Source organism: Podarcis erhardii, assembly GCF_964252035.2.
Source record: "Podarcis erhardii genome assembly, chromosome: 14".
In the NCBI taxonomy this organism is placed as follows: domain Eukaryota; kingdom Metazoa; phylum Chordata; class Lepidosauria; order Squamata; family Lacertidae; genus Podarcis; species Podarcis erhardii.
In genome coordinates this window covers 25,953,810-25,979,113 of record NC_138503.1, presented here as the reverse complement: position 1 = coordinate 25,979,113, position 25,304 = coordinate 25,953,810, and the positions used below count along the sequence as shown (strand labels likewise).

Genomic DNA, 25,304 nt, shown 5'->3' with positions numbered 1-25,304 from the left:
GGGAATGCCTGCCCAGAGAAGCTCCCAGGTGAGGCAAGGGTTAAGATCTACCTCTGGTAAATGGCTTTGTTTCCTCCCTCTTTCCCTTTTCTCTTCTTCTTCTATGCTAGTTCCTTCTCTTGTGTTTTGTTTAATCTGTTTTTATTGTATACTAAAATAAAAGCTGCAAAGTTTCCTTTTTTATAATATTCCCCCCCTCCAAACTAAAACATTAATCTAGATAAAAACACTGATCCAGAGGAAAATAAGGGAGTGGAGAAAGGACGAAAAAAGAAAAAGAGGTAAAGATAGAGAGATTTTTAAAAAGTTGGCTTCTTTAGCCTTGTGCAGCCTCCCGCGGCTGGAGAGGTGCGCACGGCTAAAGAGGAAGCCCGGGCAGCGAGCGGGATGGATCGCACTCGCTGCCCGGGCTTCCTCTTTAGCCTTGCGTAGCCTTCCGCAGCTGGAGAGGCGCACACGGCTAAAGAGGAAGCCTGGGCAGCGAGCGGGATGGATCGCGCTCACTGCCCGGGCTTCCTCTTTAGCCTTGCGCAGCCTCCCGCGACTGGAGAGATTGCGCAAGGCTTTTCTAGAGGAGGGAGAAGGGACTGACTGGCCGCATCAGTCCCTTCTCCCTCCTGGGGAAAAGCCCGCAAGAGCCGCGCGAAGTTTGTGTGCGGCTCTTGGGGGCTTTTCCTGCTTGCCTCCCCCCCTGCATTCGCTCCATAGGACGCACAGACTTTCCCCCTTAGTTTTTAAGACGGAAAAACTGCATCCTATGGTGCGAAAAATACGGTACTCTTTAAATATATGATCCTGCCAGGGTTTTTATCTGTTTACAATTGATCTGTAAATATTCAATAAACCATTTCCACTCTTTTATAATAAAAAGTTTGTTATCTTGATTTCTTATTCTTCCGGTAAGTTTCGCCATTTCTGCATATTCCATAAGTTTTTGTATCCATTCTTCCTTTGCTGGGACCTCTTCTTCTTCTTCCCTTGAAAGTTTGGCTTGCTTAGAATGCCTCGACTCCTTTATCTCATTTTTTGGAAAGACTAAAAACCTGTACTTTATTCCGCTAGGGCACCAGCTGCCTGCGACAGGGGATGTTGCCATCGTTGCCGTGCCAGAGAACGCCACCGTCGTGGTTGGAGAGAGCGCCGTGATGGAGTGCATGGCATCTGCAAACCCCATGCCATTTGTCTCTTGGATACGGGATGGTAAGTGAAGACCGCCAGCCCTTTTGATGCCAAGAGGCGACGGTGGGACCCTTTGGTTTCTGAAAAACCCATCAGGAGAGGAATGTGCCCCAAGAAGCTTTGCAAAGTGCAACTGAATACAAGGCGGCCGAGCTCTCCGTGGCCGGGGAATGGCTCCTGAGTCGAGCTCGCCCATTAACGTGAACGCGATACAAAAGCATTTATGTTGTTTGATCTGTAAAAGATACGGAATTCTAGTTGCTGGATGCCTTTTGATCTAAATTGGACACGGCCAATATCGAATGACGCCCCCCAGCTCGAAAGGGCAGGGCAGGAGGGTCGGGCCTTTTGTAGACGTTTCGCGGGGCTGGGCGCATCTGTTGCTGCTTTGCAAAAATAACTCTTGGGTTATCTTTAGGATTATAAAAACGTGATAAAGATCACTGAAGGCGCTGAGGATGGGGCAGGGCTGGGGCATGCGTCTCTTTTTAAGAAACGCGGTATTTCCCTGTGGGAGTGAAGGTGGCGTGTGAAAGTCACCAAAGCCCCAAATTTGATGAAGATCAAAGGATGCCCAAGCAAGAGCCAACCCACCTAATTTTGCAGGATTGGAGATTAGCAGGGCCTTTAACGTCAACCAACTGCCCTGCCCCCAAACTGACCAACATACAAGGCTGGGGGATTCTCAGGCCCAGAGTCCAAATGTGGCCCTCCAGGTCTCTCTGCCTGGCCCTCTGGCCCTCCCCCAGGCAACACCCCTCTCCAGCCACCCTCTTTGTGCCCAAGCCACACCCCACACCGATGCCACTTCACAGCCTCCTAGAGTGTTTCTGCCTGGCTTGATGTGGCGTTGGGTAATGGCTGCTTGTAGGAAGATGCAGTGCTTTTTGTGTGCGATGGGACTCCTTGGTCCAGAGTATTGGCACTTCTTTTTGGGGGGCTGCCCATGCCAGCCATTATGAGCTGGCACCCACAACCCTTTAAACAGTACCTCTTTGTGCAGTACACAGTTCAACTATGGAACTCCCTGCTGTTGGGATGTGTCCGGGGAGATGGGGGCAATTGGCAGGCCCCCAGCTGGCTCCAGCCCACTGGCCGACAGCTGGGCGAACTCCGGTTCTCGGAACAGCATCAAAAAAGCGACTCAAGCCTCAGAGACCTTTAGAGACTGAGCACGCAAGCTAGCAGAGATAAGAACTCTTTGCAACGGAAGTAGTGGACAGAGGCATATATAAGCATATTTACAAACATTTATTCAGCATCAGGACAAAGGAAACACATGTCTGCTTCCCTTCGTGTCCAAGCAAACAGCATAGGGAAAAGCTATATACAACGGAAGTTTCCAGCAGACTGTGCTGGAAGTAAACAGACATGTGACATACAACAACTCCACATGCCTGTTCTAAAGGTGGAACGGAACTATATCCTAACACCTCCCACAGGAGGCAGTGATGGCCACCAACTTGGATGGCTTCTGACGAGGATTGGGCAAATTCATAAAGGAGAGGGCTATCGATGCCTCCTAGCCACGATGGCTATGCTTTGCCTCTATGGTCAGAGGCAGTAGTGCTTCTGAATGCCAGTTGCTGGAAACCACGGGAGGAGAGAGTTCGGGTCCTGCTTGTGGTTTTCTCACAGGCATCTGGTTGAGAAACAGGATACCGTACAAAGAGGTAGAGGGATTATTCTTTCATATGTGGTGGACTTGTGAGAGGGTAAAAGAGTATTGGGAAATGATCTATAATGAATTGAAAAAAACGTTTAAAAGTACTTCCCTCCCCAAAACCCCCAGAGTCCTTTCTGTTGGGGATAATTCAGGCTGAAATTCCCAGGTGTCAAAAAAGGTAATTTATATATGCCCATCTTTTGTTAACCCCAAAATGGAAAACGAGCGAGATCATAACCAAAGAATAATGGCAACTTAAGTTGATAGTACCGTATTTTTTGCCCCATAGGACGCACCGACCCATAGGACGCACCTAGATTATTATTTTTTTTGGGGGGGGGGGAAATAAAGAAAAAAATTATTCCCCCCCCAGGCGCGGGGCTGGCGCGGGGGAAGCCGAGCTTCCCCCGACCCCAGCCCCCAGAACAGGCTGCTGCCTGCAAGCCTTGTGAGCCCGACGGGACCTCCCGCTGGGCGCGCAAGGCTTGCAGACATCTGCCCGAAGCACGGGCCGTGCTCCGCAGTGCGCCCCGTGCTTTGGGCTGCAGGCTGCCGTGCCAAGCCTCCGCGCCAAGCCTCCACAGCACGCCCCATGCTTTGGGCAGCAGGCTGCCGCCCCAAACCTCCACAGCGCGCCCCGTGCTTCAGGTTGCAGGCTGCCGCCCCAAGCCTTGCGCGCCCGGCGGGAGGTCCCACCGGGCGCGCGAGGCTTGTGGACATCTTCCCGAAGCACGGGGCATGCTTCGCAGCGCGCCCCGTGCTTCGGGCTGCAGGCTGCCGCCTGCAAGCCTTGCGCGCCCGATGGGACCTCCCGCCGGGCGCGCGAGGCTTGCGGATAGCTTCCTGAAGCCTGGAGAGCGAGAGGGGTCGGTGCGCACCGACGCCTCTCGCTCTCCAGGCTTCAGCGAAAGCCTGCATTCGCCCCATAGGATGCACACACATTTCCCCTTCATTTTTGGAGGGGAAAAAGTTCGTCCTATAGGGCGAAAAATACAGTATATGCACCGCTTGCACACATAACTTATAGAATAAGAGAACAAGAAGAACATACATTTAGAGAAGATTGGAAAACATTTATTGACTATATGGGAAATAACTGTGTACATCTGAAAATGCTCTCTCCATTAAGATAAATTCAACAGTGCAAATAAGTGTTTCCCACCCCCCCTTTCTTTTTTCTTTCTGTTTTCTTCTCCCCCTAATGCCTCAACAAATGAAACGGATTTGTAAAAATGCTACATGGAAGAAGAAGGGGAAAAAAAAAAATACGAGGCACTACACTTCTGTAAAACAAGAAAATCCTTAATAAAAAATAAAAAATAAATAAATAAATAAACAGTGCAAATAAGTTTTGATGGATGTAATAATGGAATACTGAATGGTATGATTTTTTGTAAAATAAGGAGGGATTTATGGTGAACCATGGAAAGAGAAGAAGGGAAGTCACTGATATCTTAAGGATGTAAAAAGGAGTACTTTAATTTGTAAAACAGAAAATTTAATAAAAATTAATTTTTAAAAAAAGAGAAACAGGATGCTGTACTAGATAGACCATTGGTCTGATCCAGCAGGCTCTTCTTCCATTCTTAACAAGGCATGAGTACTGGAACCTCATTTTTTAACCAAAAAAGCACTGAATATATAGATGTGTGTATTAAAAACTAGCCAGATTTACAAAGGTAAAGTTTGCATTCATTGTTCTGATCCCTTTCGCTCTGGCCCTGTCTACCTCTGGCATGTACCCCACACTGAAGGTTGACTAGAAGAAAATGTGGACCTTGCCTTGAAAAAGGTCCCCTCCCCACCTCCATGCCATAAGAGAAACCAATTTTGATGTAAAATTGCAACACCCCTCCCTTTTCTTCTGATTCATCAAGGACACATGCATACACCCACTGGTGTTCATACATTCCAGTGCAGTGTGTCCCCTGATTCAGTAGGCGACACGACTGTACAGTACAGTCTTTCTTTGGCTGCTCTAAGCAATCAGTTGGAAATTAGAAGGACTCCTTGCAAACTTGGTGCTTAATTATAGCAGAAATGTAAGGTTCTCAAAACTGAGTGCGAAAAGTCTGCCCCAAAGTCTGAAATATTAAGATCATCATCCTGCCAGAGCAATGCACTTTTAAGATGATAATGTTCAGGGTTTCTCTCCCTCCCCCCATTATCTTCCTTAAGAATTTGATGCCTTGTTGTTCCTTTGCAGATGGGGACCCTATTTCCACAGATGTGATTGTGCTGGGACGGACCAACCTCTTGATTCCTCATGCCCAGCTCCATCACTCAGGGATCTATGTCTGCCGGGCCAATAAACCCCAGACCAGGCAGTTTGTAACAGCTGCGGCTGAGCTCAGAGTTCTTGGTGAGAATTATTATTATTATTATTATTATTATTATTATTATTATTATTATTATTAAAAATGTATACTGCCCTTTATCTGAAGATCTCAGGGTGGTTCACAGCATAAAAATACAAGATAAAAACACAAATACATAATAAAAAGCTTTCTTCAAATAAATTTCAACACTGCACTGTAAAGGACTTAGAAGCTCAAAGCTGTAAGTTCCACCTCCCTGTGCTCTTTATGTTGTAAAAACTGCCTCAATATTTGTGGGCTGTTATTTCTGGGTCCTTGCAAAGCTGAATGCTGGGTATCTGCATGAACCAAGGTCTCCCCTGCTTGCTATGGGGCCCACTCACCACTTCCAGGCCCCCCTATCTATTCCAGCAGGAAGGACTAGAAGAAATGGTTTTGGTTAGCCTTCACTTTGTCGAAGGGAAGGTACACGTTGCTCCTGCCTCAAAGACTGGGATAGAACAACTTTCCCCAACTGGGTGTTCTCCTGATGTTTTGGGCTACAACTCTCACGAGCCTCAGTCAACCTATCTTAAGAGAAGCCCTTAAGCAAGTCTCAAACGCAACGCTCTCTCCCTACTTGGGATTCGCAGCAGCTGATACTGAGAGGCATACTGACTCTGACAGTGAAGGGAGAACAAGTAGCAACTTTTTATCTTTAAGGTAAAGGTAAAGGTAAAGGTAAAGGGACCCTTGACCATTAGGGCCAGTTGTGGCCGACTCTGGGGTTGCAGCGCTCATCTCACTTTATTGGCCGAGGGAGCCGGTGTACAGCTTCCGGGTCATGTGGCCAGCATGACTAAGCTGCTTCTGGCGAGCCAGAGCAGCACACAGAAATGCTGTTTACCTTCCCGCTGGGGCAGTACCTATTTATCTACTTGCACTCTGATGTGCTTTCGAACTGCTGGGTGGGCAGGAGCAGGGACCAAACAACGGGAGCTCACCCCATCGTGGGGATTTGAACCGCTGACCTTCTGATCGGCAAGTCCTAGGCTCTGTGGTTTAACCCACAGCACCACCCACGTCCCTTATCCTTATCCTTATCCTCCATTAATTTGCCTGCCCTGAGTCTTCCAACATTCAGCTTCATTGGCTGTCCCTGGGTTCTAGTGTTATCCATCACCATTCATGATTTTATGCTGCTCTATCGTGTCACTTCTTCTTTGCCTTTCCTCTGAATGAAATAGCCCCTTTCCTAACCTTGAGAAGCTAATTTTCTTCTTCTGCCTCTTAAGCTCCCCCTGTCATCTCCCAGGCTCCGGAGACCATTTCTCGGACGCGTGCCAGTACTGCCAGGTTTGTGTGCAAAGCAGAAGGAGAGCCTTCTCCCAGCATCCATTGGATGAAGAACGGAGAGCCTCTTTTGTCCAAAGGGCGGGTGAAGATGCAAAGTAGTGGCACCCTGGTGATCAACCAGATCGGGCTGGACGACGCCGGCTATTACCAATGCGTGGCAGAGAATCACCTGGGCATGGCGTGTGCTGGGGCCAGGCTGGTGGTGATCGTGCGGGAAGGTTTGCCCAGTGCCCCTAAGAGGGTGTCTGCCAGTTCTCTCTCCAGCACGACTGTCTTGGTATCCTGGGAACGTCCAGAGTTCAACAGCGAGCGGATCATTGGCTTCTCACTCCATTACCAGAAGGCTTCAGGTATGTCCCTTGAATGGTTGTTTTGTCATCATAGTTTGTATCGTGGCATGTCGACTTTGTATTGACTTTTAGAAGACATCCGAAGGCAGCACTGTTTAGGGAAGTTTTTAATGTTTGAAGTTTTATTCTGTTTTTAATGTTCTGTTGAAAGCTGCCCAGAGTTGCTGGGGAAACCCAGCCAGATGGGTGGGGTAGAAATAACAATAACAATAACTTATTATTATTATTATTATTGGGCAGGTGGCCTCCTGGCCTCCTCCGACTTGAAGGTCAAACTAGCTAGCCTTCTAATGCTGTTTGGGCCTCTCTTAAAAGTCTGAGTTTCTGTTTCAGCTGTAAGTTAATTGGTGCAGAATTGACTACCCTGTTGTTCTTTAGGCTACACCTGCACCATAAATTTAAAGCACATGTATTCCACTTCAAGAAGTCATGGCTCCCTCCCCAAGAATTATGGGAGCTATAGTTTGTTAAGGCTCCTGACAGTTCTTCACAGAACTACAATTTTCAGAGTGGTTTAACAGTCAGTTCCTCTTTGCACAGAACTTTTGGGAATTGTAGCTCTGGGAGGAGGTCACTGCTGAGGTCGAAGCTCAGTATGAAGTCCTTCCCTCCTCCCCCTCCTTCTCCTGAAGGACTTGCTCACAAATTTATTGACAGCTGCACAAATTATGATATCTAGGAAGTGGAAGGGGCAAGCAGAATATAAAATGGAAGAATGGTATAAAAAGGTGTAGGATATAACAATCCATCATAAATTAACATGTGCCATTAAGCTAAGATGGGGAATATACAGGAGAAATGATTTTAAGGAGATATGGAGGGTGTTTGTAGAATTTGTACTGTTAAAATGGAAAGGGGTCAACCCATCACAAGAGATGTTGATTTTTTGGGAGGTTGGATAGTTGCAATGGAATGGTCTTGGTGGTGGGGTGCACATTTTTATTCTTATTTATTTATGATTATGACTTTGTCAAAATAAAAATAAAAAAGAAATAAAAAGCACAGTATGAAGGATATATGAAGGGGGTGGATGTAGCCCTGAAAAGAGGGAATTCTTGCTAAAAAACCACTATGAGAGTAGAGCTATGAGAGGAGTAGCTGCCCCGTAACAACTCTCTTAACATATTCTTAAAACTCTCAACACACTGCAAGTCCCAGGAGTCTTTGAGAGAAGCCATGACTGTGTAATAGCGCTTTCAATGTTTGGTGCAGATGTCACCTAACTCGTTGCCAGAAATGTGGGTTTGAAACCCTGATTGTGTTGAAAAGGTGGGAACAGCCCCAGCATTTGCTTAAAAACCAAACTGCGTGCCGTGAAAGGCTCACTGGACCTTTTCCGCGAGCTGCTTGCAAGAAGCCGCTCTGAAGAAAGGACAAAACACGTTCTTCTTTTTCTTTCTTCTTTTTCGTCTGACAGCGTTGTGTACCCTCTCTAGGCGCTGACAACGTGGAGTACCAGTTCGCGGTGAACAACGACACGACAGAGTTCCAGGTCAAAGATCTGGAGCCCAGCACCAACTACGTTTTCTATGTGGTGGCGTATTCACAACTCGGTGCCAGCCGAACCTCCTCTTCCATCAATGTACAGACACTGGAGGATGGTTTGTAGACCTGGAGGGGAAGGGACTATTCCCCACAACCCATGCTTCCTGGAAGAAATAAATCACATAGTGGGCCCCTTTATGTTTGTTTGTGTGTGTGTGTGTGTGTGTGTGCGCACGCACGCAGCAGTGAAAAATATTTTGAACTGAAGGGGTGACCTTCATTTGTGTTTGTAATTAGATGAGGTTAACACAATTTGCTGACTCAAGCCTTCCCTTCCCCCCTTGCAAAAGCTGCGTCAGGGAGATCTGGGTTTAAGGTGAGTTCACACACTCTACTGGACCCCTAGAGTCCCCACTTGCCTGTGGGGGTTTTTCGGGGGGTCGCCTAGCCCTGACGTTTACACCCAGAGCCCTGAAAGCCAGAACCGTGTCGTCCTTTACTTGGATGACACGGAGGGCGTCGCCATTCCCTCCGCAGCAGACCGGAAGACAAAATAATTTTAAAGAAGACAGATTTGTTAAGCAATCCTCCCTTCTTTGTTAGGTACAACAGTGACACATTTAATTTCTAAATGGCCTGTTTGGTCAGCATTCTGTTCTCACAGGAAGCCCAAAAGCAGGATATTGAGTGCAACAACATTCTTCCCATTTGTGGTTCCTAACAACTGGTATTTAGAGGCATGCTGCCATGGTCTAACTTAGGCATTGTGGCTAGTAGCCATCCCTGTGCCATTTAGGCACCCTGTTGATATGACACAGCATGCAGGTGCATCATCAAAAATAAAGAAATTGCCCTGAGATCAGTTCAGCTTGGCGGTTCTCATGCTGTGCAGTCCTGGTGTTCTGGTATCTCCAGCCTTCCCCCTTGGAAATGTCTCTTTGCATTGGTGTTAGAAAACACTTCTGCATGAAAGAAAAACAGCCAGATTTCCTTTCCTAGAGGAAATAAGTTGGCTAAGTGAATTGCAGAGTGTGTTTCCGAATGTTCTTATTTATTATCCTTATTATTTATTATTACAGTTATTTGTCCCCTGCTACCAAAATGTCTCAAAGACACTTACAATTATAAAAGCAGGCATAAAACAAAATTTGAAATAAATAAATAAAAGAACATAAATTAACGAAAAGTGCTTATCTTGCAATAACATAAAATGGTCAGCCCCTATCCTGCCCTACTGAAGATGAACATCAATACAGACTTGGGTATAAATCATACCCTATCATCCAGTTAAGACCCAAATTACTGGGTGAACAGGAATGTCTTTGTCTGGTGCCTAGAAGTTTGTAATGATGGTGCCAGGCATATCTCTTTGGGGACAGTGTTTCATAGTTGGGGAGCCATCACTAGAAAGGCCTGTCCTTGTGTTGCTTCCCTGTGAGGGGCCACACAAAGAAGGCCCTCAGGTGATGAACACAGGGTCCATGTAGGTTCATGTGGGGAGAGGTGGTTCCTAAGGTACTGTGGGGTTCTGGGCCATTTAAGGCTTTAAAGGTCAAAACAAACACTTCAAATTGAGCCTGGAAACCTATCTGCAGCCAATCAATGAAGCCCTCCAGGTTCAAATGTGCGTGTGTGTTTTCACCCACCCAATGGGTGTTTTGCTCGTTTCCTTTGTGATGAGGTGGAGTCATCGCTTTTATCCTTCCACTCCCCAGTTCCCAGCGCAGCTCCTCAGCTGTCTCTTTCCAGCACAACACCGATGGACATCAAGGTGACTTGGCTGCCTCTCCTTCCGGAACTCAGCAATGGCAGAATCACCAAGTACAAAATTGACTACGCTCCCCTCAAGGAAGGTAAGGAAGAGATGGTTCTGGTGCCAGAAACTGGGGCACGATTAGGGATGTAGAGAAGCAGTGATTTTCACCCTGTCCTGGGTTCATCACAATCAGTGCTGTTTCCATTCTGCTACAGTTCAGCTTCCAGCAAAACTGGTGTTGTTTTCTCACTCTAAGCTTTGACCAAAACCAGTGCTCCCCCCCCCCCAGGGGAAAATAGCACTGACCCAAACTAATGTAATTAATTTCACAATCAAATTCAGTGGAAGGGAAACATCAAAAACAGTGCAGAAAGTAACGTAATTATTCCCGTAAAACAATAGCTTGTACTCACTGGTGTTATTTCTGTTCCTGACCTCAGATGCACATGTGAATTGTGGCAATTTCTGCTCCCATTTCTGTTTCTGATGGAATTCTCTAGCACCCACCAGCATGTTAGATTCAGCATGTTGGGCTCTGTTTTTCTAACAGATCTGATTTCCTCAACCGAGGTTGGTGCAAATGAGACCCAACTTACTCTTCATGGCCTGCACCCTAATAAAGTCTACAAAGTGCGCATTGCAGCGAGTACAAGCATGGGCTATGGGGCCCCTTCAGAATGGACACAGCACCGAACCCCGGATAGAGACAACCAAACTCATGGTAGGTCAGCCCACTGCCCATGAGGATCATGTCCGCTGCTCTCAGGGCTTAGTAGGACATGGAGAGTTCTGTGTCTGCAAATGGAATTCGGATCCAAGATAAGTATGTGGAAGCTTTAATCAAAGGTAGGCATCATAATAGCCAAGGAGAGTGAGCCTGAGATCAAGGTGGCAATGAAATGCTGATTCCTTAATTTGATTTTAAATGTATATGTACCACCCTTCATCAGAATGGATCCAGAGTGTTTTCCTATATAAATAAAAATGTAAGGCTGTCATCACGCAGCAGTCCATGACCACACCAACTCCAGGAACAGGTGGCAAGTGAGTGAGCAAGCAGCGTGGGTGGCAGTTCGCCCAGGCAAACTGTTTAACAGAGTGGGGGAGGCACTGGGAAACCTGTTGCCCCCCAGTGTTGTTGGGGTTTCACTCCCATTGGCTCCAGCCATCTTGGTCAATGGTTGGGGATGAGGAAAGTTGTTTTCCAAAACATCTGGAGAGTACTGCACTGTTTACCCTGATTTAGTACAACCCTGTATGGTACCTTCTTGTATTTTTATCCTATTCTTCCTCCAAGGAGCCAAGAATAGTACATTTATTATTATTTTAATTTACACCCTGTGAAATATACTCGGAGACAAGAGTGGATTTCATGCTCTTTATTCAGTTCATAGTGGTGAGGAGGAATGGAAGTTCCCCCAGAATGTCTGCTTTGTATACATTATTTACACAATGGGCCCCATGTGATTGGCTAATTCCGGGATTCACCAATCAGGTTGCGGATTTACTTCCACCTGGAGCTGGATTGGGTGACTCGTGTGGATGAATCAGACTGCTGCATTCTGAATCCTGTTGTTCTAGGACCAATCAGACTGCTGCCTTTTGGATCCTATTCAACTCAGTACATAACACCCTGCCTTCCTCTCAAAGGAGCCATGGGCAGCAAACAAAAAGCTGATAAAACGACAACAAAAGCAATTAAAACAATTCCAGTACAGATGCAGACTGGGAGAGAGCTCTGCTTAAAAGGCTTGTTGAAGAAGGAAGGTTTTTGGCAGGAACCAAAAAAGACAACAGAGTCGGTGCCTTTCTAATGGGTAAAGGGAGAGAATTCCAAAGGTGCCACAACGCTTAAGTCCTAATTCCTGTATTGTGTGGAGTGGGCCTTTTGATAAGACGGTATCTACACGAGGTCCTCACCTGCAGAGCAGCTGGGGTGTATAAGGGGTGAGACAATACTTCAGGTTTCCTGGTCCCAAGTTGAGTAGGGTTTTATACACCAAAAACAAACAAACAAACAAACAAACAAAACCTAGCACCTTGATTCTTGAGGCAACCACTGTTGATGTTTCTTCCTTGCTTCCCCTAGTTCCGTTTGCTCCAACGGAGTTAAAAGTCCGAGCGAAAATGGAGTCCCTTCTAGTGAGTTGGCAACCTCCAGCGAACCACGCCCAGATTTCAGGCTACAAACTTTACTACCGCGAAGTGGCCACAGAAGAGACGAGTGAGGAGAACCTCTCCGAAGGTCCCGGGGATGGCGCTTGGGATGTTGGGCCGATAAAGCTGAAGAAGAAGGTCAAGCAGCATGAACTGACAGAGTTAAGTAAGTTCATTTGTTTGTTGAATTTATACCCCACCTTTTTTTGTCCAAGGATGTCAAGGTGGCGTACGTGGTTCTCCTCCTCCTCCCTTTAATCCTCACAACAACTCTGTGAGTTGTTAGGTCAGGAGGCAGGGACTGGCCCAAGGTCACCCAGTGAGCTTCATGATCAAGTGGGGATTTGAATCCAGGTCTCTGACACTCTAGCCACTACACCACATTGGCTCTCGGAAAAGGTTTCCTGTGCCCTGCTTGTTCCCGTGAACTGGCCATGGAGGTTGTCTGTGGCAAGGAGCCCACCAATGAGAACATTCTCCGATCTGTGTCGACCCAAACTTTCTAAAACTTGGGTGATCAGCCTGCGGCCTGAGGGCTGTTGTTTTTAACCTGATTTCGTGTGGGTAGCGAGGAAGGAGAAAACAGAGAGGCGGGATGAGAGAGAAAAGCAAGTGCCCCATTGGCTCCACCCTCTGCTGGCTTGCGGCCCTCAACAGATTACCCTGAAAGGAATGTGGCCCTCAACCTCATTCTAAATGCCATGCCAAAGAAATACAGCTTTTCCAGCTGGGATAAATGTTGCTACTTAAGTCAACTTTTGCAAACTTCCAGACACAGAGAAGTTAAATCTGTTTCATTTCTTCTTAGTTCCTGCTGATTTTAACCATCTTGAATGTTCTTAAATACCCTTAAATAAACATGGTGCAAATGTGGCGTTAGTTGGATCCAACCTCAGTTTGTTGTGCTATGGATTGGGTAGGTAGAAATCCATGCCTGAAAGAGGAGGAAGTTGAGTTGGTGGGTGTCTAACAACCATAGAACATTTATTCTATGCGCCGTTGCCTGAACCAGGCCTGAGGTCTACCTCCATTACATTTGGGCTGTGACTGGAGAGAGAGGGCACCCTGTGTGGGGAGATGTTTGGCTGTGGGTCCCTCTTTTAAGCCTTTGCTCGATGCTGAGACACTCCTCAGCCAACACACACACACACAGCCACTCTGCAGTTTGGACCATCTCCAGGCTGACTCTGTTCTGCCTGCTGCCAAGATTTTCAGAGCAGACAAAAAAGCCTTTTTGCTGCGGCGTTCTTAGGGAGGCCGGCAAAAAAAAAAAAAAGAAGAAGAAGGAGCTAAAATGTTTTCTCTCTCTTCCAGATGCAAATGTGTGTTGCACAAGTGTAAAGCTTTTCTGATCCTTGCCATCCATGTGCTTTTCCTTGCGGGGGGGGGGGGTGGCACCACTCGCCCCCCCTCCATACACACTTGCACAATCAAAAGAAGAGTGATACACTGGCACAGCCAAAAAGTGCTTTTGTACAGGCCGTATTGTGGTGGCGAAAGGAGCTGGCCATCTTCTCCACAGCAGGCCCTGAATAGGCACATCCTTAATTAGCAGAGCTTCATCAATGAAACCAACAAGAGGTGGGGGGGGGAGGCCATTTGGGGAGGAACAAGGAGCTGGGTGTCCAAAGAGAGAATTGCCCCATTTTCCCTCTATTTGTAAACTTTGAGATGCTCAAGTAGTTCCCTTGAATAAGCAGATCTTACAAAAGAGGGGTGAAGAAAGAAGCAGGCGAGCTTTAGAACAGCCCTCTTGGCTTGCTCTCTCTGCAGCTTGGCTTGGATTGCAGCACAGCCAAAAAGGTTGGCTGCATCTGGCGCTAACACAGAATTCACATTGCCGGAAAGCTCTGCTGTGGTTGCAAGGCCATGGTCTGCCCTGGATGGCCTTCAACAATACAGCAGGTCCATGCACTCATTTAATGGGTTAAAAAAATGCCCTATTTATATTTTGGCAGCATCCAATAGAAATGCTTAAACAGCCTGTTCCTGGTTCGCTCTATTCAAGAGGTGGGGTCAATGGGAGCGTGGAGTAGAGTCGCTGTACAACCCCCCATAGTGATGAAATGCCAAAGGACAATTGCCTGGAGGAGGTTACTAAAGACTCACCCAGCACTTGATTCTAGTTGGGCAAAGGGAGATGGATTTGGGACGCCAAGTTTTCCCTTAATTTTAAATGTATTCATTACATTTATATCCCACTTTTCTTCTAAGGCAGTGTTTTTCAACCTTTTTTGGGCAAAGGCACACTTGTTTCATGAAAAAAATCACGAGGCACACCACCATTAGAAAATGTTAAAAAATTTAACTCTGTGCCTATATTGACTATATACCTATAGATATATGGGAGCGCAAGAGCCCCTGAGCATATGCAGAGAACAACAGATAGATAGAAAGATATATATTTCATTATAGATAGATGATAGATAGATAGATAGATAGATAGATAGATAGATAGATAGATAGGAGCACAGGAGCCCGAGCATAGGCAGAGTGCCCTCCTTCCTGAGGGCGGGCGTGGCTCCCTTCCCCCCTCCCTCTCGACTGGCTCCTGAGCATACGCAGAGTGCCTTCCCCTCTCCCCTGAGGGCAGGCGTGGCTCCCTTCCCCCTCCCCCTCCCTCCCGGCCCCTGAGCATACGCAGAGTGCCTTCCCCTCCCTCCTGAGGGTGGGCGTGGCTCCCTCCCCTGCCTCGACTGACCCCTGACCATAGGTAGAGCGCCGTCACCTGCTGCTGAGGCGGAGGGCCTCCTGCTGCTCCTGGCCTGGACCTGCTGGGCATGCGGCGGGCCCGGCGGATGTCGGAATTGGCAGTAGGGCCTGTGGCAGGCGGTGCCGAAGGGGCAGTCGACGCCTCGCAGGAAGCCGCTCGAGCGGGGCATGAGGAGAGAAGGGACCAGGCCAACGGCCGGCTCTTTCTTCTTCTGTCAGGCCGCCGCCATCTTGGCTGAGGGCAAGGCCAGGGGCTTCGCCGCGCCGCAAAGCGCCTGCGCGGTGCTGGCCGGAAGCCACGCCTTCCCCTCGCAAGACAAGAGAGGAGGAGCTCGTGAGGGGCAACAACGCGCATGCGCCACGAGGGGGCGGCCATCTTGATTGAAGCCGTCTGGTTGTGGGGACAGGGAGAGGGAGGGCAGCCACTGCGCATGCTCCTTAAACCATAAAGGGTGGAGGCTTCGGGAAGCTTAGAAAAGGCGCCATGTTAGCTAAGGGCAAAAGGCCGAGAGGATGTAGGGCTGCGCCAAAGCGCATGTTCATTGCCAGTAGGGTCCTTCAATGCCCACTTTAGTGTCTTTCCAGGACATGAGGTGGCTTAGGAGGTGCCTGTTGGAAAGTTGGAATAAGGAAGGGAATCTTTCGAATTTTTCAATTTTTCCCACGGCACACCAGGCAACATCTCCCGGCACACTAGTGTGCCGCAGAACAGTGGTTGAAAAACACTGTTCTAAGGAACTCAAGGGGGCATACACACTTACCCCCCCTTGCCCTTTTCATCCTCACAACAACCCTGTGAAATAGGTTAAGGTCTGAGGGTTGCATTCAACCTAACGTTTACTCAGAATAGACCCAATGAAATTCAAAATTAATGGGCCTAAGTCAGCTTTTACTTAGAATACAGTGGTACCTCGGGTTGAGTACTTAATTCGTTCCGGAGGTCCGTTCTTAACCTGAAACTGTTCTTAACCTGAAGCACCACTTTAGCTAATGGGGCCTCCTGCTGCTGCCGTGCCGCCGGAGCACGATTTCTGTTCTCATCCTGAAGCAAAGTTCTTAACCTGAAGCACTATTTCTGGGTTAGTGAAGGCTGTAACCTAAAGCGTATGTAACCCGAGGTACCACTGTATATCCATTGAAATTAATGGGCCTAAGTAAGAGTCATTTATTTCAGTGGGTCTCCTATAAGTAAAAGTTAGTTGAATACAATTCTGAGAGACTGTGATTGGCCCAAGGCCCCTCAGTGAACTTCATGGCAAATTGGGTATTTGAACCCTCATCTTAGTCCAGCTCTCTGACCATTAAACCATACTAAATCATCCAGATTTTTGCTGCTAATTGCCCTTGTTTCTTGCTTTTCAGTTTTTGGAGTTTTCTCTGATTTATTCTCTTTTTTGTTTTAAAAAGATACACCAGTTAATTATAGAACTCATGATCACCAAAATAAGTCCATGGGACACAAGGTACAGGTGGTTTAAGAAAGGGTAATAGGAGGTGTTGTCCATTATTATGAATGGGTTGTATTTGATGCAGTGCTAACCTGAAGTCACTTAGCAGCATACTTGTGCTGGTTCATTACCACAGATGGTTGTGTAATGGATTGTGCGGCACGAACCAGCTGTTGTGCAACAAGCTTCTGCTAGTTCCATTGTTGTATTGGATTCCTTCAAACTCTTCCATCTGCTAGGCCAAGAGTTCCTCCACTGGCGGAGAGAGAACGTTGGATACGGCCCTTTGCTGAAATGGAGATGGTAGCCATGATTTTGCTTTTCTAAGCCATGCTGCTCTTTTCGTTGCTTGACCCACTCTTTCATTCCTCTGCTTATTCTCTCCAGTTCCTGGGAGACTCTACGAAGTGAAGCTGGTGGCATTCAACAAGCATGAAGATGGCTACGCGGCAGTTTGGAAGGGAAGGACCGAGAGGGCTCCTGTAACTGTAGCAGGTAGATGTAGCTGCTGCTGCAAGGCTTTGACTCCTGGCTCATGTTTATGGATGGCTTTCCCACAAAGCAATATGATAAGGCAGGCTTTGCCAACCTGGTGCCTCCAGGTGTTAAGACAAGGGCAGCCAAAATGATCAAGGGAATGCAGTGCCAGATTCACATATAAGCTAAACAAGCTTAGGGCCCCGCTCTCTTGGGGGCCCCAAAAAACATTAAAGGAAAAAAACCCTGGATGTACATTTTATAAGATAAAAAACAAATAAAACTGACATACAGCAACAGTGTTTTGAGTTGTGTATGGACCTATTAGGTCCATCAGTTACCGTATAGCATATATTCAACACAAGAAACAGCGACAATTTGTTGTTGACAAAGGACAGCTGGACATATAAAGGGCCCCATTACCTTCAGTAGCTTAGGGCCTCATCAAACCTAAATCTGGCCCTGAGGGGATGGGAAAACTCCCCTATGAGGAAACGTTGCAGTATTGGGGACTTTTAGATGAGAGAAAAGATGCGTAAAAGGTGACACGATGGAAGTTGTTTAAGAACAGCAGCAGCAGCAGCAACAACAACAACAATTCATTATGTATATGCCAACCATCTAACTGGGTTGCTCCCAAAAGAATACAGTGGAACCTCGGTTGTCGAATGTAATCTGTTCCAGAAGGCCGTTCGACTTCCAAAACGTTCGACAACCGAGGCTCAATGGATGGTTGGCAAAATCCCTTGAAAAAATGGAGAAACGTGTCTTGGAAGCCATTCGACTTCCGAGGCATGTTCGAAAATGGGAGCATTCACTTCCGGGTTGTCGGCATTTGAAAGCCAAAACGTCCGACAATTGAGGTTCCACTGTATTTCAAAACAACAACAACAGCAACAAGAAAACATCAAATACTTTAAAATTCCCTTTAGATGCCGTTTGCATGGCATGGAAAAAGGAGAGAGAAAAGTTTTTCTCCTTCTTTCCTAACCCTGGAACTTGTGGACATCCAGTGAAGCCAAATGTTGGGCAACCCAGGACACTTAAAAGAAAAGACTTATTCAAGCAGAGCATAGACTATGAAAGGTGCTTCCATAGGAGGCAGTGGTGGCCCCCAACTGGAATGGCTTTAAAAGAGGGTTGGACAAGTTGATGAAGGAGAAGGCTCTCCTCTGCTTCCATGGTCGGAGGCAGTCATGCTCCTGAATGCCAGTTGCCGGACACCACAGGAGGGAAAAGAGCTCTTGCGCTCAGTCCTGCTTGTTTGATTCATAGGCTTTTTGGGCTGGCAGCTGTGAGAACAGGATGCTGAATTAGATGGGCTGTTGGCCTGATCCAGCAGGTTCCGCTGAGGTTCTTATGGACCACAGCTCCAGTCAGCCCCATTTGACTTCTTCCACATTCTGTGGCTCATCTGACCACAACATTTCACCCTGCCTTGTTCCTCTGTAATTTCCGCTGCTGTTCCTTTGCAAGCTGGTCCAGGAGTCATCCTCCCTGCACCTGATTCTGCATTTCTTGTCTTCTCTTGATCATCCTTTCAGACCCTCCGCTTCAGAAGGGCCCACCACTGCCCCCGGCCCACGTCTATGTGGAATCCAACAGCTCCACGTCAATTTGGTTGAGGTGGAAGAAGCCAGATTTCACCACGGTGAAGATCGTCAATTACACCGTGCGGTTCAGTCCCTGGGGGCTGAAAAACGCCTCGCTTGTGACTTACTACACAAGGTAAGAGGGTGACTAGCAAAGCGAACGGGAAAAGTCAGGGGAGCCTTAAACCAGAAAACACATGAAGAATGGAAAATATTTAAGGGATATATATAAGATTATATTGTAAAAGTGATACCATCTTAGCAGAAGTGGAATCATACTTGTGAACAATAGATAAATGAAATACCGTATTTTTTGCTTTATAAGACTCACTTTTTTCCTCCTAAAAAGTAAGGGGAAATGTGTGTGCATCTTATGGAGCGAATGCAGGCTGCGCAGCTATCCCAGAAGCCAGAACAGCAAGAGGGATTGCTGCTTTCACTGTGCAGCGATCCCTCTTGCTGTTCTGGCTTCTGAGATTCAGAATATTTTTTTTCTTGTTTTCCTCCTCCAAAAACTAGGTGCATTTTGTGGTCTGGTGTGTCTTATAGAGTGAAAAATACAGTAAATATCATAGTGGAATGTAAGAAAAAAGATATAAAACAAAACTGTGCGATAATACCATGACAATAGAAAAAGTATAACGAGAACGATTGGAAGTTTCTTGCAAAAAAAATTTATTTGATAGATATGAAATTCTTGGTCCCCCCCCCCCTTTTTCTTGTTCTTTTGAAAAAATTTTTTTTATGTCGTTAGGTTTTTTCTTTTTTTGTTATTTACTTCTGTATTTAACTTTGTTACACCTATTTTCATTGTATGTTCGTATTTTAAACCAATAAAGATTTACAAAAAAAGAGAGGGTGACTGAGCACCCATGCAGTCTGCATATGGGGTGCTGCTGCAAAGAAAGAGGACGGGTGAAAGTTTTTCTCCCTCTCTCATCTCGCTAGAACTTGTTGGCTTCCAATGAAGCTGAATGTTGGGAGATTCAGGGCAGAGAAAAGAAAGGGCTTCTTCACGTAGCCCATAGTTAAACTATGTGACTCATTCCCACAGGAGGCAGTGACGGCCACTAATTTGGAAGGCTTCATGGGCAAATCCATGAAGAATAAGGCTATCAATGGCTAAAATTGAGATATATATATTCACCCATACAACTGAAATTTGGGCTACCATAAAAAATTGACCCTGAGGCGCCCTAAAGGGCAACTTCGCATTTCTCTAGTAAGCTATTTTATTCTAGAGGATGTGCCTACAAATCTGGGTGCAGAATCTGGCTACCAGCCAGGTTGTCTTATTATCTTTGCCTAAGAGGAGAGAGGCTCTGTGGGTTAAACCAATCAGAAGCCGATCAGAAGGTCGGCAGTTCGAATTCCTGCGATGGGGTGAGCTCCCATTGCTCGGTCCCAGCTCCTGCCAACCTAGCAGTTTGAAAGCACGTCAAAGTGCAAGTAGATAAATAGGTACCACTCCGGCGGGAAGGTAAACGGCGTTTCCATGCGCTGCTCTGGTTCGCCAGAAGCGGCTTAGTCATGCTGGCCACATGACCCGGAAGCTGTAGGCCGGCTCCCTCAGCCAATAAAGCGAGATGAGCGCCACAACCCCAGAGTCGGTCACGACTGGACCTAATGGTCAGGGGTCCCTTTACCTTTACCTTTAAGAGGAGAGAATTAAGTTTAGACTTGTCTGAAAGATCGATGAGCCTCTTCAGCAAAGGATCAATGGCGTCTCTAAGAATCTCAACATGAAAAGGACATCTGAAAAATATGTTTGAGGCTTCCTATTTCCCACAATGGGCAGGCACAAAGTCTCTGTGCGTATGGGACCCTTCTATAGGAACCTTCCAGAACCGGTGAGGGCAAGGCCGAGCTTCTAGCAAGAGTAAAAGCCCTTCTTGCTTTTCTGGATGTGAGGAAATAGAGATATGCTGCTGGAGCGGCTACATATCTCCCGTTTTCTATGATTTTATAATCGGGGACCCTTGTACAGTCCTGTTGTCTCTCTATGTCCATGATTCTTTGCCTGACCACGGATCTGGCGTGGCCCAGGCCCATAGTTATGAGGGTTTGGGAAGCAACGCCCAGTTTCTGAAGAGTGTTTAACACTGCTGTCTGCCAGCCAGACTGAAAATGGTCGCTCAGAATCAATTGGGGCTATGCTAACAATGGCTACTAGCCGTGATGGCTATGCTCTGCCTCTATGCTTGGAGGCAGTACTGCTTCTGAATACTAGCTGCTGGAGACCACAGGATGGGAGAGGGCACTTGTGCCCGGGTTTCCCACAGGCATCTGATTGGCAATCTGGAAACAGTGGCTCATATTCTCCTGTCCTGTCCCCTTTATAAAGATCTGAGGAATGAGATCATCACCCCACTCCCAGGCCGCCCATCTGCGGCCACATTGTTCTTTCTGTTATCAGATCAAAATGATCAGACAACAGCAAAGGTTGCTAAGTTTATCGAGGGTGCAATGAGATTAAGGGCCACTATATGAACGATAAACTTGATCATTTGATTGTCCTTTTTACCCATCGTTGTCTTTTTAATTGTACAGTGGTACCTCAGGTTACATATGCTTCAGGTTACAGACTCCGCTAACCCAGAAATAGTGCTTCAGGTTAAGAACTTTGCTTCAGGATGAGAACATAAATCGTGCTCCGGCGGCACGGTGGCAGCAGGAGGCCCCATAAGCTAAAGTGGTACCTCAGGTTAAGAACAGTTTCAGGTTAAGAACAGAGCTCCGGAACGAATTAAGTACTTAACCCGAGGTACCACTGTATATATTGCTTGTTTTATGTTGCTATGGCCGTTGGCTAATGCGAAAAAAGTTTATCTATCTATCTATCTATCTATCTGATTGGCTACTGTGAGAACAGGATGCTGGACTAGATGGGCCATTGGCCTGATCCAGCAGGCTCTTCTTAATGTTTAGAAAGCTCTCTTGCGCACTGCAGCCAGCTGTGTCCCAGAAGGCAATTGCACATGTGAATTTGCCTCAACAGATCATCTTGGAAAAAAGTTAACCAACAAACTTAAACTAGCCCTGGGAGAAGCAAAGGAGGATGCCTTGACCCCAATGTAGCTCCCCTTCATCACACATAAAACCCAACAAGACCTATCCCCCCTCCCCAACAGCATATGAAATGATTTGGCCAGTATGATCCGACACCCCCCCCCACATAAAAACAAACCATACTGCAACCAACAGAACACAACCAAGCAAGCTCTGTGCCCTATAATCTCTTGGAAACCCAATAAAAATGAATAAATATATGAAGGACCCATCCACATGATGCTGACACAAAAACCCTACACAAATACTGTGCAACAGAATGAAAGATCATATTTCTCCCCCATCTCTCTCCCTCCCCTCTCTTTCCCCCCAACTCCACAATGTCTATGACAATAGTGTTTTATACTGAATGTAAATGAACTGTAAGAAGACTTTATGAATTGAAAGTGGAGACACTCTATGTACTTTTCCTTGTTTATTTCCCTCTTTTGTAACACAAGAAACTATTTAATAAAAACTTTTAAAAAGAAGAAGCTCATATTAAATGGCAGGCAGGTTGACATGTGCAGAAATGGCCTATTATTGGCAGCTTCTGCTGCGACTCATGAGAAGGGGCAATGAATGTGCATGTTACCTTTGTACACTAGGCTAGTTTCTACGCAGACTCTTACTGTCCTCCCTGCTCTCTATCCAAGCAGGCAAGACACCTAATGGGAGTTCAAGGACACATTCCAGCAGGGCAAAAACATTCAAGGAGGGTGCAAAGCAGGGCTGATGAGGGGAAGTGCGGCCTGAGGAAAGCCTCTGGGCATGAAGTTCTCCAGCCCTGTACATAATCCATGACTTAATAAACCATATATTGGCAATCCATGGGTCAGCATTAAGGCCAGTGAGTTCTGCATCCATCAGTTTCCTGTCCTATTACACAGAAGCCCATGACTTCTCTGAATGAATTCTTTGCTTCAAGTGGGGCTGCTATTAGGTAAGAATCTCAAATATCAAGCGGAGCACTATGAAACCACAAGACCTGCCATCTCTTCTGTTTTGACAGCTGCCAGTCTTCTTACAGGGGTACACAGATTGCAGATGGCGTCATAATATTTTCTCCCTTGTGGGCATTCTTCCTTCCATAGCTCTGATGAAGACATCCTCATCAGTGGGCTGAAGCCATTCACCAGATACGAATTTGCCGTGCAGTCGAATGGCGTCGGCGTCGATGGGCCATTCGGGAATGCAGTGGAATGGTTCACCCTTCCAGACAGTGAGTACACAACAGAGTGCCTGACAAATAAATGTCTGCAGGTTTGGGGTGAAAGATTTGGATGGGGGAGTGCAGGCTACCTTACCTAACTGAACAATAGCATATGTGTTCCATGAAGGGCCGGCCCTATCGTTAGGCAGAGTCTCAGGCAGCAGATGCGGGATGGAAGCATTGACGGAAAAGGTGTTGGGCAGAACAGAGCTGGGTGTATCACCTGCTAAGACCAATGGCTGCTTATCTCCCAACCCTAGGACCAGTGGCTTCTTCACACAGCTCATAGTTAAATTGTGGCTCTCTCTCCCACAGGTGATAGTGATGGCCACCAACTTAGTTGGCTTTAAAGAGGATTAGACAAACTGAAGGTGGCTGCTGTGTTCTACCTCCACTGTCACATTCAGCTGCCATTTCTTTGGCTTCTGCATGTGGAATGATGGGAACAGAGGAGGCTACACCTTTCCCTTTGCCTCAAGCAGCAAAATGGCTTGTGTTCTTACCCAGGTTCTTGCAGCGCTTAGTTTTCAGACTGAGAGTTTTAAATGTAAGTTTTTAGCCCCTATAACTGCTTAATCGAAAATATTCTGCTCTTCATTTTTTTAAAATTATCAGCAAAGATAGAAATCTAAAATACAGGCAAAAGCAAATAAAAATTTATGACAATAACTAATATTTGCTCTGCAAAGAAATCAATTTTTCAGTGTGTTAGAACTCATACTTTGGAACTCCCTACCTATTGACAACAGGCAGGTGACTTCGATGTACTCTTTTTGATGCCTGCTCGTAACATAATTTTTTTGCAAGCCTATCCACACATGCAGAACGTTGACATGTGTTTTAATCTGGTTTTTAGGTTATCGTTGATTTTAATTATTCTTAAAGGTTTTTAAATAGTTGTTTATTGTTTTATTCTTTTTGTTAACCACTTTGAGAGGGTTGGCTTTTTAAATAGAATCATGCAGAATATAAATTTTGTGAAATAAATAAAAATAAAAAACAAAGACGCAACAGCAGCCTCGACCAGAAAAAAATCCAAATTAAGAGCTAAAAATCCCAATTTGCTCCCGTGGGCCTTGTCATCAGACAGCCATGCTGGCTGGCGGTGCTGATGGCACTTGAAGTCCCAAACATCCAGGGGGTACCAGGTTGGGGAAGGCTGGAGTAAGCCATAAGAAGTTGATTTTCTGAGTCTCACAGGAAGTTGCCTTATACCAACAGACCGTTGATCCACTTAGCTCTGTAATGTCTGCACTGACTGGCAACTGCTTTCCAGGGTTCCAGGCCTACCAGGAGGCACCAAGGATTGAACCTGGAACCTAGTGCATACAAAGTACATGCTTTGCCACTGATCATTGGTCCTTCTAGCTGAGCATTATCTGCACCAGTGTCCCTCTTCAACCTTGAAGTCCCTAGTGGTTGTTGGAGTCCAACTTCCAACACCCACAGGCAGCTTAGCTAAAGGTCAGGGAAGACAGGAGTTATAGCCCATCAACATCTGGGGACCCAAGATTCAAGAAGATCACTGTGGCAGTGGCTCCCCAGGGTTCTAGACGAGGGACATAGCAGGTTGGTGTCAGGCAGCACAGGATCCAACCCCCCACGGCAGGTTGCCAGGAATGGATAAGACAAGGAAAAGTTCTTACCAACTGCTTTTTATTCAATATTCACAGAGAAAGGCTGAGAAATGCAGCCTCTGGGATAAAGGCTTTGCTCTGCGTCAGTTTCCACCCCTCCCTCTCTCCCTTCATGTGTCATCACTATGGGTGCTGACAAGTGCCCTCTGCCTTTGAGCTCTTTGCTCTCCTACTTTCAAGGCTCGCCAGGTTTTTTGGGGGGTGTGGAATGCTTTGTAAAGACGCTGTGTCTGTCAGCTGTTGCCCCCTTAGTGCTTCTTCTTCCTCCTCTCCCATTAATTCCCAGCTTCCCCCCTCATCCGCCTCTGAGCTGTGATCTCCCTCAACCCCCTGTTGTAATTCTGAACTGTTTTCTTCTTCTCTGGAAGGGTCAGGCTGGGGAGGCAGTCTCTACCGTACCTCCTCTGCTCAGTCCCTGACATCTGGAGACAGCTGCCTTAACGGTTGCTCGATAAACCCCCTTCTCCCTTTTTGCATTCTGTCCTTCCCTTCCTGCAGGGCCGTCAACGCCTCCCTCTGACTTGCGGCTGCATCCCATCAACCCATATGCCGTCCAGGTCCACTGGTGCCCCCCCTCTGAGCCAAACGGCATCATCGTGGAGTACCTCATCCTCTACAACGCCAACCACACTCAACCTGATGAGATGTGGACTCTGCTGACAAAAGAAGGTAAAAAAAAATGCACAGAGGAAACTTTTGCGCAGCAGTACGGGAGTCGTTTCATTTTTCAACTTTCCCTCAGGGGTCATCTGCCAGAGGCAACATGCCAAGGTGAGCAGAGATGGCGGTGAATAGGTCTTTCTCTTCTTCTGCCACCCTCTCTCCCCCTCTTTGACACCCACATGAAATTGGACTGAGGGTTTCCCCACCCCTGTGCATCTTTGAAGAAGAAGCAGTCTTCCTCAGCCTCAGCTCCTGAAGGAGCGTCTCC

The 25,304-nt window shown here is 46.8% G+C and overlaps 1 protein-coding gene across 2 annotated transcripts in view; it reads left to right on the top strand.

The window, feature by feature from the left end:
- IGDCC4 (immunoglobulin superfamily DCC subclass member 4) overlaps positions 1-25,304 on the top strand; it is a 78,042-nt gene that overhangs the window by 39,070 nt on the left and 13,668 nt on the right. For both annotated transcript variants that reach the window (XM_081838739.1, XM_081838738.1), the window contains exons 5-15: positions 1,063-1,200; positions 5,052-5,207; positions 6,438-6,848; positions 8,285-8,449; positions 10,049-10,186; positions 10,640-10,810; positions 12,179-12,412; positions 16,794-16,901; positions 18,428-18,611; positions 22,618-22,745; positions 24,872-25,042. In XM_081838739.1, the coding sequence (XP_081694865.1) occupies positions 1,063-1,200; positions 5,052-5,207; positions 6,438-6,848; positions 8,285-8,449; positions 10,049-10,186; positions 10,640-10,810; positions 12,179-12,412; positions 16,794-16,901; positions 18,428-18,611; positions 22,618-22,745; positions 24,872-25,042 (2,004 nt within the window). The remainder of the gene's footprint in view (positions 1-1,062; positions 1,201-5,051; positions 5,208-6,437; positions 6,849-8,284; positions 8,450-10,048; positions 10,187-10,639; positions 10,811-12,178; positions 12,413-16,793; positions 16,902-18,427; positions 18,612-22,617; positions 22,746-24,871; positions 25,043-25,304) is intronic.